Below are 16,660 nucleotides of genomic sequence, written 5' to 3'. Positions count from 1 at the left end.
TCTTTCCAATTATCTTGCACTCGGTCTGGCCTTACTCAACCATCTCACTCCATGTCCTCCAACTTCAGAAACCTGTTTTTTTTGTTTGTTTGTTTGTTTTGTTTTGAGACACAGCTTCTCTGTGTAGCCCCCGTGGTCCTAGAATTCAATCTGTAGGCCAGGCTAGCTTCGAACTCAGGGATCCATCTGCCTCTGCTTCCTGAGTGCTGGGATAAGGGCGTACATGAGCGCACCCGGCAATAAACCTAATATTCTTACGATGTCAACCAACAAAATAACTGAATTTTATCCCTATGTGATAGCAAAAGGGATAGGCCTACCCACTTAACTTTTCTGTGGAAAGTGTCCTGAACTTCAGGTACTGAGTGGGTGAATTCAGTGTTGTATGACTCATAACGAGGGTGTTAGCTGCTTTGGAAAATTTTCCCCGTTATAGAAATACCTACTAGAAACCAACTTTATTTAGTCATTTTTTTTATAAAGAATTTATTTCGATGGTGCTGGGATCGAGCCCAGCCTTGTGAATGCTGGGCAAATGTGCCAGGACAGCATTATTGTACCGAGGGTCACAGACAAGTAAACTCACTTTATCCCTTTGAAGTAGAATGCGGTAGTTTCCTTGTTACCCACTGCCCTCAACCAAAAGGTCCAAAGCTGTAGGAAAACACCCTGGTCTATACATGAAGATGACCAGATTAACGAGGCATATCACTTAGGTAGTGCTCACTACTATGTTCGTATTTCTATTGCAAGTTATCATGTAGCTGTTTGCTGTAAAGGCTAGGCGCTACATCTTGCCCATTTTGTATTCCTGGTGCCTAGGGGAAAGTGAGGCAGCCAATAAATAAAAGATAGCAAAGAAATAGTTGGTAACGATTCAATACATATATTAGTCATTATTTCTGAATTTTCTAAATTGGATTGCTTACAGGCAGGGTCCCATCTTCATCATATCATTCCTAATAAATACAGTAATAATTGAATGGCATATCTTATTTCTAATTAGTGCTTTCTGCTTAAGTGCGTTTTTTTTATATTCCCCCTCTCTCCTACTACAGTTTAATGTTCTGCACTTGTCACTGACCAAGATTTAAAACTGAAAGAGGCCTTAATTGTTTCATGCCTTTGTCGCTGGCAGCTGGAGATACTGAGCCAAGAGAGGCCAGTCAATTTCCCCAGCAAATGCTTTCTCAGGCTTTTCAAGTTAGTCTCATAGGAGAGTTAGGCACCTTTACTGCCTAACTTAGTTTTCTTTACACTGTGTGTGTGTGTGTGCATTCAAATGTGAGGATCAAAGGCCAACTTGCTGAAGTTGGCTCCTCCTTCCACCATGTTGGTCCCAGGGGTCAAACTCAGTCGTCAGACTTGGCTTCTTTACCCAATGAGTCATCTCGCCATCCCAGACTGAATTTATGAAACAATTTATATCACTTTCATCATTCAGTCAGTCTGTACTTACTGGGATTATCATCATCCAAGATTACTTGTTTCAACTTGCATTTTTGGAGTGCCTGCCCTAGAAAGCCGTTTGAGCATCCTGTTAAGTTTGTGGTCATTTGCAAAATCACCTGAGTGCTGACTGAAGTGTTGTTTGGGGAAGGGAGTGTGGCCAATAGTACATGCTTGCACGCGTGAGGCCCTCAGTTCAGTCGCCAGGTTTTGTTTGTCTTTCAGTTGGAAGGTTTTCGAGTTGGAAAGTTTACCAGCTGTAGCCTCAGTGTCGGTAAGTTTTATTAGTGGTCTTCAAAAGTAAGCTTTCTTTTGTCTCTAGGTTCCCTGGTTCTTCCTGCGAGTCTCGTCCCTTGTGATCTTTACCACCAGCTGTGGTTAACCTGCCGCTAGCAGAGAAGGTCAACAAGGGGAAGATGGCAAATCTACAAATGAAAGAGGCGGCCCTTGTCTATCTAGACAGAAGTGGGGGCCTCCAGAAGTTTATGGGCGACTGCAAGTACTACAACGGTACGCCAGCAGGGGCGCTGTCCGGAGCCTTCACACGCGTCTCTACACGTCACTACGCTGACGGTCCCGTTTATATCTTTACAGATTCAAAACAAAGTTACGCCGTCTATCGGTTCAATATTTTAATAAATCCCTGTGATGTTGTCGAATTAGATGCTGAACTTGGAAATCACGTTTTACACCATCCCTTAAAAGCTGCTCAAGTTTTTCAGTCAGTAAGTTTTCAGTCAGTAAGTGGTGTCTGCGTCGCATGGAAATTTTGGTAACTTGTTTGCTTGTTTGAAATTACAGGTCTGCTTTGTCGCTGTTAAGACTCTCTCGTTAATTGGACAGTTGCAGACTGAAACTCAAGTAAGTTTTAATTAACTTCTAGTCTTTAAAACTCAGGAACAAATTTTCAAAATAACTTACAAATTACTGTTTTCACAGTAATTAATACATTAATAATTTAAAGAGTAGAGCACATCTTATAAAGTTCTGTGTCAGATTTTTTTTTTTGTATTTTTACATTTATGTATCACTTTTATTTGAGGGGTGCTCATGCTTATTCCGCCAAGGTCTGCAGGTCAGAGGACAATGAGAGGCCTCCAGCTTCTCTCCTTCCACCGTGTGGGTTCAGGGGACGGAACTCAGGTTAGGTAGTCGATCTTGTCTTAAAAGTTGTGTCAAGTTGATCTGACAGAAGCAATTTGAAGGAGGAAGGATAGGCTCCAGTGCTGTGAGTGTCCCGGGTCTGCCTGCATGGGCAGTCATCCCTGGAAACACCCCTAACAGCTCATTTACCCGTGTCCTCCACTAATCCCTGGTGCTCCTGAATGCAAGTTGGCATTCAGTACATTAACCACAAATACCTTAATATGGTTCATTTTTACCTTCTAATATCACTTTTAAGAATAAACATTTTTATAATAACCGTTTTAAAAATATCCAAAAGTAAAGGTATTAATAAAATGGACCTCCATATGTCTGTCATTTAAACTCGGTAATATACTATATATGCACCAGCTATATTTATCTGGAATACTTTAAAGCAAAACCCAGATGTTTGGATCAACTTTTAAAAACTGTTGTGTTTTTCTTATGTAATCACAGTGTCATCATCACCTTTTACAAATCAGTGATATTTTCTTGATATCATCTAATATCTAATCCATATTTTAATTTTTCCAATTTTATCTCAAGAGGTTTAAAAAAATTTTTTGAGCCAGTACCAAGGCCTGGATGAGGGAGTGCATGCCCTATAATCCCATCACTTCGGAGGTGGAAATAGGAAGATTAGTGGTTTAAGTGGAAATAGGAAGATTAGTGGTTTAAGGTGATCTTCAGCCAGCATCAAGGTTCAAGGGTCACATATTGCAGTAGACTCAAGAACCTGCTGAGTCTTCAGTCTAATGCTACCTGGACTCCTTCCTTTTTTATACCATTGACTTAAGAAAAAACTGGTTAATTGTCCTGTAAAATATTATGCATCTGGAGCTATCTAATCTCTTTCTTGCGATACCACATATGCTAAGGTCTAGATTCAGCTCATTTTAACAACACACTTATAGTGTTATATGTTATATATACATATCATAAGGATAGAATAGATGCTGTTTCATAGTTCATCAGTGGTCCAGATGCTCTTTCTGGTTTCTGCATTATACAGTTTCTTATCGACGTTCACCTGATGGTTTTAGAATACTGGGAGCTACCATTTCATTAGCAGTTGTAATTTTTTATTTTTCTAATGTTGCCACCCTTTCTGATTGATTGATTGGCTAATTAATTGACTGCTTTTTTGAGACAGAGTTTCTCTGTGTAGCCCTGGCTGCCCTGGATCTTGCTCTGTAGATCCCGCTGGCCTTGAACTCACAGAGATCCAACTGCCTCTGCCTTTAATCCCAAGGGCAGGGATTAAAGGCTTGAGCCACCACCTACCGGCTTCTTTCTGAATTTATCATCTGAGATTATTCTATAAGAAATTGTCTGGCCTGGGGATATAGGAGAGCATTTACCCAGAATAAGCAAGGCTCTGATTTTAATCTCTAACACTGAATAAAAGAAACTAAAAATAAGTTATTATTTATCATTTATTTATTTATCTGGAAAAGGCAAGATAAATATTTGGTTATTTTTTCATTTTATTTTTCTTATATTTATGGTTATCAGCCTAGCCTTTAACAGCTGAGCCATCTGTCCAGCCCCATTTTATTTTTCTCAGTGCTCTCTTTTGTTTGAATTCTGAGCCACAGCCTGAGCCACTCTTAAACTTCCAGGGAACTGAACTCTGGACTCTCAGATTCAGGCTCAGCAACCTTATCAATGGAGCTATCCAAGTCTCCAATATTTAATTGTTTTCCTTTTAAACGTTTTGAAGAGCAGTGAAAACTAGTAGCAACCTGTAATGATGACCAGTATTTCTGTTCTCATTTTCAACAAGAGGATTTCATGAACTCATTTCATTTACTATGTCTGCAGGTAAAAGCACTTGCCTCCAAGCCTGGCTACCTGAATTTGATCCCTAGTATCCACATGGTAGAAGGAGAGGACTGATCATTACTTTTTGTCTTCTGACCTTCACATGCGTGCGTGTGTGTCTGTGTGTGCATATGATTTTAAAATAATTTAAAGAAGATGCCCTAATGCCATCTCCTATATTTTCTGATACAGACTTGGAATTATTAATTTCCCTCTGAAGAGCTCTGATCCCTTTTAGTGAGAATTAATATTTTGAAATCACGATTTGGGCACAAAAGTGTCTAATGCTAATGGGTTCTCATTGTGTGTGTTTGTGTGTGTGTGTATGTGTGTGTATATATATATTTTAAGGAATTCATATTTTTAAGGAAAAACAATGAGTTCATTGTGATATTCTTAATTAAAATGTTATAGGATTTGTATTTATATTTTATCTTTCTCTCTGGCTTAATATTTGGTTCACAGCAACAATAACAAATTATATAATATTTTTACTACTTAATAAGGCAAGTTCAATTGGGTTGCAAGTTTTATTAATATCCTTTTTTGTTCTTATCAGATCAATATTATACTGAAGTTAACACACTTGCCTCCCCTGCCAAGTTATAATCTTGATATTTGTGAGTTTCCACTTAATTATACATCTCAGAGGTTTTACATGATGCAAGGAATTGTGATCGCAATGACAACTGTAACCAAGTACACGCAAGGTGCAAGATTTCTCTGTTCAGATGAAGCATGCCCTTTTTCAAAAGGTCAGTGTTCAACGAGAAATGAAAAATCAAGCTGTTTCATTCCAGGCCACATTCACAATTGAAGGCTAACCAAAGTGTGATGAATGGAGACATTATGGTTTATTGTGTATAACCTGAAACAGTCTTCCCCACACTCCACAGTTTAATAAATGCTTATATAGTTCTGGAATAACAAATGAGAACTGTTTGCTCACTCAACTCCCTCTGCTGAAGATGTAACCAGCCAGCCCTTCTGTGAGACTTCTTTTCCCTTCATCATCAAGGCAAGCAGAGTCAGATCCTTCCTCTCTCCTCCCTGAGCTCTCTGCAAATGATACCACACAGAGAAATTGTGTATTTAAGTGTCCATGTTACTAGTGCCCTAGTACAGTGCCTGGAAAAAAAAAAAAAGCCATGTTGCTAGCATTTGGGAGGCTAAAGCAGAGGATGGAGGGTTCAAGGCTAGCCTGCGCTACATAGTGACACCTTGTCCCAAGGAAGGAAGGAAGGAAGGAAAAAAAGAAATTCACACTAATAATATTAAATGATAGAAATAGACAAAACTGAGAGCCTCTGAGCTCACCAGTGTTTTCTTTCAGGATTTCAGTATATAAGAGTCCATGTACCTGGTGCTACTGAATCTGCAACAGTAAGAAATGACTTTTTGTGCAATCTGTGTTCATCTCCACTTCAAGAAGACAGAAAATTTAGAGTACTTGGTGGTAAAAAAAAAATACACTTACATTTTGTGTTACTTTTCAAATAGTGTCTTGTGTTAATAGGGAACTTAAGCTGAATATGTATTCTATTAACAATTTTCTTTTTGTCTTTTACCTTAAGATAAACAGATAGTTGAAATAATTACCACAAAAGTGCTTCATGCTTTTCAAGGAGGTTCTAAAAGCCAGCCATTTAGGTTTCAATCACTCAGTGTTTTTCTAAGAGGTAGGTAAAGTTCTGTTTGAATTCAAAACAAGTTGCTATAAAATATGCAACCACCTTGTTTGTGCTCACATTTTGTTAAATGTATTGACAGCTTAAGAATGGACAGTTACCTTGACCTAGAATTGTCAAGTCCCAGGGTCATGGCCAATTTTTGGTAATGATGTCACATTATTCTCTCTTTCTGTGTGTGTGTGTGTGTGTGTGTGTGTGTGTGTGGTGTTAATATTAGTTCACAGAGCTGGGTGCGGCAGTGCATGCTCAATCCTAGCACTCAGAGGCACTTTAAGTCAAGGCCAGTGAGACCCCATCTCAAAAGAAAAAATTAGGCACAGGTGAGACACTCGGCAGAGACTGCAGCTTCCCACGCAGCCTAGGGATGTAGGCCTAGTGGTACACCCCACCACTCTGATGTCCTCCAGGGCCAGAGCTTCCCTGGCCAGAGAATTCCAGAGTGAGAAGGGCTAGACTCAAGGCACCAACCCTACCTCACATCCTCGTTTGTCCTGCCGGGGGAAGGTGGGATCCGCTAGCCAGACCCTGAAGCCTTCCCAAGCACCCGAGGCTTCAAGCCCCACCACCACTTGCCTTTGCCTACAGCATGCAGCCCCAGGAGAGAGGTGTGCATTGCAGCAGCTGGGAGGAAGTCAGCATGATTGCCATGTCCAGCACAGAGGAGGATCTCCCGGAAGCTGTGCGCCAGCAAGCTGGGCATGCTGGTTGGAGTGGCCTCTTCTAGATCATCTTCCTCGGGCTACATCACTGGCTACTATGTGCACGAGTGCAGATAAATGCTGCCCCCAAATATATATATATATATATATATTTGTATATATATATATATATATATATATATATATACTATATGATGAAAGAAAAGATTTAGGGATTTTGTTGCACTAGTAAATATTTGCTAACTTTGAGAATGACACTCATGACTCTGTGTTGATAACTGATGAGTAAGTATGAGGAGGCAGGTGTCGGCCACAAGGAGGACATTGCTCACAGCACCAGGAAAGGAGCTAGAATTGTGACAACAATGGAGCTTTGCCTTTTTCTGTGTGCTAAAATTTGAGAAATTGAAAGTATTCATTTGGAGAGATGATTGCTGTAATTCTACATCCTTTAATTGTGTTTTTTCATTGTTGTTTGGTTGTCTTGAGACTTTCAGTGCTTGTGTTCAGATGAGAGAGGATAGGAAAGAGAAGAGGTAAGCAAGAGGGAGAGAGTATGTGTGTTTAGTGTTGTCACTTGTTCCTGAGGGCATGCGCAGAAGTCAATACTGGGCATCTTACGGAGGTCTCTTAGCCCATGAGCTCCAGAGATTGCCTGTCCTCCTCCTTTCCCACTTAGCACTGAGGTTTCGGGTATAACCTGCCATGCCCAGCTTTTTATGTGAGCACTAGGAAACTAGGCAGAACTCAGAAAAAGCATGGCAGGCGCTTTGCTGACTGAATCATCTTTCTAAGCCCTTCATTGCGCTTCAAAAATAAGCCTGGAGGGCTGGTAAGATGGCTTGTCAGGGAAAAGTGCTTGCTGCCAAGCCGGACAGCCTGGTGATCACTGTAACCCCATGGTAAAAGAAGAGACCTGATTTCTGGAAGTTGCTCTCTGACCTCCAACATGCACCATGGCACATGCACACCCACACATACATGTGACATGCACACACGTGATGGAATTTAAAAGCTTTGCCCAGCCTGCGTGTGCGAGAAGAACATGACCTAGTATAAAAGGGTGGGTTGAGGGCGGGACTAGCTGTGCATTTGGCCCTGCCACTTGCTAGTGACTTGGCTCTGCACAGATTGCTGGCTCTGTCAGTTTCTCACGAATGAGGTACAGGCTATCTACACTTCCGGTATGCAAGAGTACACAGACAAGACCTCAGAAATGCTGTAGAAAGTGAGTGGTATCTTTTCAAATAACTTAATTTCTAAATAAATAATGTTACATGCTAATGTTTATTAACATTCATTAGCACTTAATTGTTTTATCTTATGTAAGATGGCGTTTTCCTTCTTGACTGCATTATAGGTGAATATTTAATTATCCTAGTTGCTATTTCACAAGCCTCTTGAAGCGAATTCACATTGCCCATAAATATCAACATGTATCAGCAACAATAGGGCCTTGGTTTCCATTGTTGCGGCCACCGTATATGGGTACTATATCAAACAAACATAAATAGTTCACTACTAACTTGACTCCTGGATTGGCACTGGTTCAGATCCTTGAACATTTCAATGATTCGCAATTTTCATTTAGTGAATGCTGTTTTCTTTTGTGTTTGATAACCATAGATGAGCTAGTGAATAAAATGAAAATAGGAAATGAATATAAAATTATTGGAATTCCCGTCTGTGTCAAAACGTCACAAACTGCTCTCTGTGTAGAAGCAAATAGCATCACTCCTTACACAGCAAAAGGTAAGGAAGATCACGGTTTAACATATTTGAGTCCATCTGTCCAGCAAACAGTGTTGCTTACCTTTCTGCTAGGCCGTCTTCTCAGCAGTAGAAACAGGAACATCAGGCTGTCTATTCTTTTCTCATGGTAGGCGGTCAGTGAGATGGCCACCATTCCAGGTGCATAGGAGGAATCCCAGCACTTGGGAGGCTGAGGCAGGAGGAGCTCAGCTTGAGGCCAGCCTGAGCTACGGAATGAGTGGGGCTCAGCCGGGGGTTATCATTGCAAGGCTCTACCTCCAAATGGAAATCACAAAAGCAGCCAATGAAACAGTCCCCATTGCTGTGTTATTAAGGAAGAAAACAAGGTAGTTACAGTCTTGATGGAATTGAGGACCTCTTTCTTGAACTAAATCTTACCTTGACTTTTTATAAGTTACCAATGAGAAAACTGATAGTTTTCTTAGCATGGTGGTGAACACTTGGCAAGCCTATGGCATGGTGGCAGAGGCCGAAGGTCAGCTGATGTACACATAATAAGAAGCAGAACATTTTTCAGGGCACCAAGAGTTAAGTGATGTCTTCTCACTAAGGAAGTTCCTGGTAACAGCTGTGGCCCGAGGAAGAGATCGGTAAGCAGTACCTTTTCCTTCGTGGGTCCTGAGCAGAGAGGAGAAAAGGGCAGGGGACTAAAACACCACCCTCCTCACCAACAGCATCCCTGGACAGCTCCAGCGTAATTTGGCATTCTGTAACTAGAGCATAGAGAGCAGCCCTGCTGTTTTCACTTGCTTGAGATGGAAATAGCAAAGGCTGGCTATATTTGAATAGAGTGGGAAGTTTAGAATCTACATTGATAGAAGCCCAACTTGAATTTACTTTTTTTGTTTTGTTTTTGCTTTTTTGTTTTTTGTTTGTTTGTTTGTTTGTTTTCCAACATAGGGTTTCTCTGGGTATCCCTAGCTGTCCTGGAACTTGCCCTGTTGACCAGGTTAGCCTTGAACTCATAAAGATCAGCCTGCCTCTGCCTCCTGAGTGCTGGGAGTAAAAGTGTGCTCCACCACTGCACAGTCCAACTTGAATTTAAATGCAAGTGAATTCTAGATACTTGAGCTTATCTTGGAGAGAATTCTTAAAAGAAGGAAACTGTTGACGAAAGCAAAAGCAACATAAACCAACAGCTTGATGACCATTTTCATGAACTGTGAAGAGCTTCACCACTTACTGGCTTGTTAGCAGAACACAACTGATATGTAGGTGGAATGTGCTTTCTTCCGTTGAACTCTAGGATTCAAGCGTTAGACTAAGGCCTTCCTGGAGGCCTGTGCTGTGAACGCAGCTGAGAAGAGAGCAGGGCTACCATGCAGCTTCTCCTCTATCATTCGCCAGGAGCTGGTAGAGTCCAGTGGAGAAGATTTAGAATGGTACAGTGTAGCATAGTCTGGTGCTTTCAAAGTGGGAGAAAACAAATCTTCAGGTGCTTCCTGACAGGAGCAAATACAGCAGTAATGAAGCCTCATCCCTCTTGCCTCACACAGACCTCAAAGGAGAACAAATGATTCTGTGATTTGCCATTCGGTTAACAACCAGCTCACATGGGTGCTTGCGGTGACAAAGATAAGAAATGATAGATGAGGACTGGAGAGATGGCTCAGCTGTTAAGAGCACTGACTGCTCTTCTAGAGGACCTGAATTCAATTCCCAGCACCCACATGGTGGCTCACTGCCACCTATAATGAGATCTGGTGCCCTCTTCTGGCATGCATACATACATGCAGGTAGAACACTATGGATAATAAGTCTTTTAAAAAAGAAAGGAAGAAAGAAAGAAATGATAGATGAGCATGACCACCAAACATAATTTCATAAAATTTGAGCATGGCACATTAAAAGGATAATATTTTTATATTATTTTGGACAAGTGAAATCAAATACCTCATTTTTATTTTCTTTCAGTTCCTTCAGGAATCAGTGACAACTTCAGGTGTCTCCACTCCCTGACTTCCAGCTCAAGCTGGAAATTCACAGCAATACTTGCCAACATCTTTGCATCACAGATTGTTCCTCCTGGGACTTACAATCTGCTCAAACTGTGTTTGCTGATGAGCCTAGTACAGACAAGAGACTGCAGTAGGAAACCAGAAGACTGCTTGGATATTTTAATTATAACCAGTGACACTCTGCTTGTAGACAGGTAAGATGCGTGCCATGAAGTTTTCAAATTATATATTGCTCACACATTTGTATGAGTTCTTCTTCCTGATATTACTATAGGATGAATATCTAGAACTCATCTAAGTACTAATGTGTTTAAATACATTGTTATTAATAAAGTTTAAAACTTTTGTTGTTGTTGTTTTTCAAGACAGGGTTTCTCTGTGTAGCCTTGACTGTCCTGGAACTTGCTTTGTAGACTAGGCTGGCCTCTACCTCCCTAGTGCTTGGATTAAAGGCATGGGCCACAAAAATTTACTAGTTCAGAACTTTTTTACATGGTCTCACTGTGTAGCCCTGGCTTTCCTGGAACTTACTCTGTAGATCAGGCTGGCCTTAAATTCAGAGATTCCCCCTGCCTCTGCCTCTTCATCAAAGGAAGAGTGCCACCACTGTCCAGGTTAAAGTTTGAAACTTTTTTTTTCTTTTAGTTTTTTGAGACAGGGTTTCTCTGTGTAGCCTTGGCTGTCCTGTACTTAGTATGCAGACCAGGCTGGCCTTGAACTCACAGAGATCCACTTGCTTCTGCTTCTCCGAGTGCTGGGATTACAGGCATGTGCCACCATACTCCGCAAAGTTCAAAACTTTTAAAACATGCATTTAGAACTGAAATATTTGCTTTTGATATTTAAAAAATCTAACTTCAAAATTAGACCCATTTCTCTAGCCAGACCTTTAGAAAGGCATCCTCCACAGGCTTCCTTGTTCCACACTCTAACTCAGCATCCTGCTTTTATCCTTTTATTTTCAAAAAACCATCCATGTAGGGTTCAGTGGCCATTTTCTTACTATTCTTAGATTCCATTCAGTGACACACGTTCCCTATATATGAATAGCTGCGAAATTCACTCCAGTTTTCTTTGGGGGTAAGTAAACTGATCTGGGAAAAGTGCTTACTTCTTAGTAAGTTCCTTTAAAAGGAGGCTACTGAAGGGGTCATGAAGCTAAGAATAAGCTACTTGGGGCTGGAGAGATGGCTCAGCAGTTAAGAACACTGTCTGCTCTCGCAGAGGTCCTGAGTTCAATTCCCAGAAATTACATTATGGTTCACAACCATTTACACTGGGATCTGAGGCCCTCTTCTGGCATGCAGGTGTACATGCAGATAGAGCACTTACATACATAAAATAGACAAATAAATTATAAAAAAAAAATGAAGAATAAGCTCTGAATAGCCAGTGTGCAGTTTTGAAGCAAAAGTAGACTTCTAGAATTAAATATTTTTAATTCAAATTGGCTTAACTTATTTAATAGAAAATGTTTGGTTAAAATCAACTCATCACTGGCAATATCAATATGGTGTTAAGTGCACCAATTATTTTTTAAGATTTATTTATTTGTTTTATATACAGTGTTCTGCCTGCAGGCTGGAAGAGAGCACCAGATCTCATTATGGATGGTTGTGAGCCACCATGTGGTTTCTGGGAATTGAACTCAGGACCTCTGGAAGAGTAGCCAGTGCTCTTAACACCTGGGCCACCTCTCTAGCCCCAATTATCATTATTATTTAGAAACAACAAAATAATGAGTTTCACTGATTTTTTTTTCTTTACATTGCTGTGATTAGCACCATGAGCCAAAAGCACCTTGTGGGAGGAAAGGGTTTATTTCCGCTTACATGTTACAGTACAACATGGAGGGTAGTCAGGGCAGGAACCCAAACACAGGCACTGACAGCAGAACCAAAAACGGCCACTGATCGCTGACTGGTTCTCTGTGGCTTGCTCAGCTACCTTCCTTACACATCCCAGGACCACCTGCCCACATGGACCACAGCGCCTGGGCCCTCCCACATCAGTCATTAATCAAGACAATGTCTTCGAGATATGCCCACAGACCGATCTGATGGAGGCAATTCCTCAGCTGAGGCTCCCTCTTCCCAGGTGGCAATTGTTTGTGTCAAGGTGACAACTACCCAGCACACATATATACACTCTTATAGCCCAGACCCATATAAAGCAATACTTTATCACTCTGAAATCTTACCTCAGTCCTTCTTCCATTTCTTTTTTTTTTTCCTTCTTTCATTTCTTATCGCCATAAGGTAACTTTGTTTCCTGTCATTCCCATCCCCTCACCACCTGAGAAAGGGTTCTCTGTGTAACCCTGGAACTCTCACTTTGTAGGCCAGGCTGGCCTTGAACTCAGAGATTCTCCTGCCTCTGCCTCCTCTGCTCACCACTGCCCGGTTAATTTTCTGTTCTTGAACTTCATAGTAACAACTGTCCCCTTCTGAGTATAGTCTGGTGGCTCAGTGTGTTTTTAAGATTGATTCACTTGTAGAAATCAGTAGTTGGTTGTTTTTATTGCTGAGTAGTGTCCTTTGATGTGAGAATGCCACAATGTTCCTATTCCTCTCCCAGTGATGAATATCTGGATTTTGCATGATTTCACTATTACAAATGCTGTTCTGACTATTTTGAACTTTTGCTGTTAGAGATCAATGCCAGGAGCTGGTATGTACTAGACAAACCCTCCAACATGTAGCCACATGCCCAGCCCTGCTGTGGCCATGCTTGTATAACTTTAGTGGAATGTTTCATTTTATTGGATGAAGACCTCAAGTATCATTCCTAGGGCATAAAAGTAGATGCACATTTAATTCTATAACAAACTATCAAATAGTTTTCAAAAATGGTTGGGCCATTTTACATTCCTGCCAACAATGTAAGGATTCTATTCGTCTCTGCCTTTAACAACATTGGTGCTGTCAATCTTTCTGTTGTTGTTTTGGTTTGGTTTTTTGAAACAGGGTTTCTCTGTGTAGCCTTGGCTGTCCAGCCATGGCTGAAACTCACTATGTAGACCAGCTACAGACCGGTCTACATAGTGAACCCAGAGATCTGCCTGCCTCTGCCTCTCAAGTGCTATAAGTAAAGATGTGTGCCACCACCATCCGGCCTCAGTCTTTTTTATATGAGCTCTTGCAGTAAAAGTGAAAGGATCCCTCAGGATTCCTACTTGCATTCTCTAATTTCTGCTGACGCAAGAGGTTTTTCACAGGTGTAGTTTCCACTTGTATATCTTAAGTGTTCACATTTTTCTTACTTTTTAGGTAAGTTGTTTAGCTGTATTTTTGTCATGAGCATACTGTGAGATTTCTAATCTGAATGTTTTTATGAGTTTCCTGAAATGTGTCTGTGATGGACAGATACTTCATTTTGAGAATTTCAACTTCCAGTTTGTTTTTCTCTTATGTTTCATGTTTTCTGGGTTCCAGTTAAAAATTTTTTGCCTACCTGAAAGTCATGACAATTCTTTGTGTCTTTCTAGAAGTACAATGTTTTGGCGTTTTGTTGGGTCTTCTCTCTGTGTTCACTGTAACATTTTCCCTGTGTGTTCCTGCACAGGGGTGCACATGCACAGAGTGGGGGTCAGAGAGCAACTTTGTGTGTTGATTGTCTCTGCACCTTCGCATGTGTCCCAGGGATGGAACTCAAGTTGCCTGGCAAGTGTCCTAATCCTCTGAGCTGTCCAGCCCGCCTTCAGTTAGCATTTTGCATATGGTGTCGTATGGTGAAAGCTGATGTTTTTCCAGTGTAGTTTCCACATCATCTGTTATGACTCTCCTTTCCTCGTTTAATGATTCTAGTACCAAGTTTAAAATTAAACTACAGTATAAATCTATTCGAACTTTATTTCCTGTTGTAAGGGGTTTGTTGTTGTTTTTTGTTGTGCTTTGGTTTGGTTTTGTCTATAATTAGGCCATTGGTACACAGTCCTGATTATCCAGTCTTGAAACCATGCAAGGGCTACATAGTTAAAAAAAATTAGTTATTTTCAAAAAGTTATATACTACCTCCAAAAACCCTATTTTAAGTAGCTGAGGAGAGAGATGGGCATTAGAATTTGTTTTAAAACAAAACAAACTCTCTATGTGATTTTCATATGGCCCACAGCTGGAACCACTGCTCATTTCAGGCTAGAAACATTCCTTCTGAGTGTCCTCTGTGTTACTTAACCCCAGACTAGTGTTTACTCCTCTGTGATGATGCATATACTGAACACATTTTCTGGCACTTATCTAGCTACAATCTAAGGGACCCTACCTGGATCTTTTTTACATCCCATGTCTATATCTGGTCATCATAGATATTCAGAAAGCTAAAATTTCTGTGGTAAGGATTTGAAAGACAGCCACATTAGGCAGACTTCTCTATGCTGTGGTAAGCATACAAGAGAAACAATTCAAAGGACAAAAGATTTACTTTGGCTCACAGTTTTAGTCTATCGTTTACATGAGGCAGAACATGATGACAGAGAAAAACAGCTTTGGTAGATAGAAACAGGGAGGCGTGGAGGAGACAGTCTAATTGATCAGGGAATGCCCATAGTGACTGACTAACTTAAGAGGCCCTACCTCCTAAATCTGCCATCATGTGCGGTTCCTTCCATTGATCAGGTTGGAACCACCAAGATCCATGCACTTTGCCCAAGCCGATAATCTAACCAACCCCCAACACATGAATGCTTGGAGGATAGCCCGATTTACCCTAAAACTAAACTAAGGTAATGGTCCTTTCTCATAATTTGAATTAAAGACATGGAGGCAGTTAACAATATTAAAAAAAAAAAAGACAATGTAGCAAGAGTTATGATACAGAAACAGCAAAAAAAGTAAAGATAGTGCATTGACAAACCTAATGAACAAACTTGGAATATATAAAAAAATAAGTAATCTATAAAAAAAAAATAATGATCCACGGGGTAGTGATGGCACACACCTTTAATTCCAGCACTCAGGAGGCAGAGGCAGGCTGATCTCTGTGAGTTTGAGGCAAGCCTACTCTACAGAGCTAGTTCCAGAACAGCCATAACTACACAGAGAAACCCTATCTCAAACAAAGAAAAAAAGACAAAGATCCAGTTGAAATGTTTCTGCCTTCTATAGCTTTCTCTGATTTCTTTGTAAAAGAAAATAATAGTTCCCTCTCAAGAAATTATTTTAGAATTATCCTAGTGTAAATTATTTCTCTAAGTCTCTCTACACTGTCAGTTGTCCAAATAAAATACAAGCTTTCATATATGTAGTGCTCCATAAACATTAGACCAAATTAAATTTAAATATGTTGTTAACATGTAATTACCTCTGAAATCAATGATTAAATATCATCAATGAGTAATTTATTTTTCCCTAGGCTCTTGAATTTTAGTATGAATCTTGTCTCACGCGGTATACATCATCCTGTCTCAACTGAAGTTTTTCCAACTGTGTCCGGAAATAAATATGGAACTGGAGCAGTAAGCGTTCAAGCTGGTAGTGCTTTGCTAGCTAAGGGTGGTGTCTGCTTCATAGGAGACCTGACATCACATAAGAAAGATAAACTCGAACAGCTCCAATCAGGTAAACAACACTTTCTCAAATTATCCTACTGGTTTAAGCTCCTCTTACCAGTATAAGGAGCTGTTTAGCAGCTGAGCTAGTTCTGCATGGGGCTGAGGAGATGGAAACTAAACCAAATGTTAGCTCTCACTTCAATTTTAGAAATAAAACAAGAATTTAATTTGCTAATGCACTGTTTTAGCCTTTACTCTAGGTTCTAATACATGACTTTATTTTGTGCCAATTTTGTCTCTTTTTTTGTCTTATTGCATTATCTAACTCTTTTGGCACAATGTGGAAAATAGTTGTTCCAATCTTCAGATTGCTCACCATTAAGTGTAATGCTAGCTGGGGTTTTTGTTGTTGATTTAATTTTAAAACCCACGATGAAAAGATTTCCTTCAGGCTGGAGAGATGGCTCAATGGTTAAGAGCACCGGCTGCTCTTCCAGAGGACCCAGGTTCTATCCCAGGACCCAGATGGCAGCTCACAACTGTCTACAACTCCGGTTCCAGGGAATCTGACACCTCACACAGACATACATAAAAGCAAAACACCAATATACATAAAATAAAGTAAAACAAAACAAAAGATTTCCTTCTATTCCCACTCTGCCAAGATGT

General features: G+C 40.4%; 1 protein-coding gene across 3 annotated transcripts in view; it reads left to right on the top strand.

Annotated features, from left to right (window-relative positions):
• The first annotated feature begins 1,311 nt into the window (after positions 1–1,311).
• Mcmdc2 (minichromosome maintenance domain containing 2) overlaps positions 1,312–16,660 on the top strand; it is a 31,682-nt gene continuing 16,333 nt past the window's right edge. For 2 of the 3 annotated variants that reach the window (XR_009592466.1, XM_021644443.2), the window contains exons 1-9: positions 1,312–1,959; positions 2,044–2,174; positions 2,251–2,310; positions 4,979–5,174; positions 5,753–5,875; positions 5,994–6,098; positions 8,396–8,521; positions 10,457–10,694; positions 15,853–16,058. Coding sequence is in view for 1 of the 3 variants with exons in the window: in XM_021644443.2 (XP_021500118.1) it covers positions 1,866–1,959; positions 2,044–2,174; positions 2,251–2,310; positions 4,979–5,174; positions 5,753–5,875; positions 5,994–6,098; positions 8,396–8,521; positions 10,457–10,694; positions 15,853–16,058 (1,279 nt within the window). In the remaining 2 variants the exon portion in view is untranslated. Of the gene's footprint in view, positions 2,175–2,250; positions 2,311–4,978; positions 5,175–5,752; positions 5,876–5,993; positions 6,099–8,395; positions 8,522–10,456; positions 10,695–15,852; positions 16,059–16,660 lie in introns of all 3 variants that reach the window. The other variant, XR_009592465.1, reaches the window with a different exon arrangement.

The sequence above is a fragment of the Meriones unguiculatus genome, chromosome 6 (assembly GCF_030254825.1).
Source record: "Meriones unguiculatus strain TT.TT164.6M chromosome 6, Bangor_MerUng_6.1, whole genome shotgun sequence".
NCBI classification, from domain to species: domain Eukaryota; kingdom Metazoa; phylum Chordata; class Mammalia; order Rodentia; family Muridae; genus Meriones; species Meriones unguiculatus.
The sequence above is the reverse complement of the archived record's forward strand: the minus strand, read 5'-3'. Positions and strand labels throughout refer to the sequence as shown.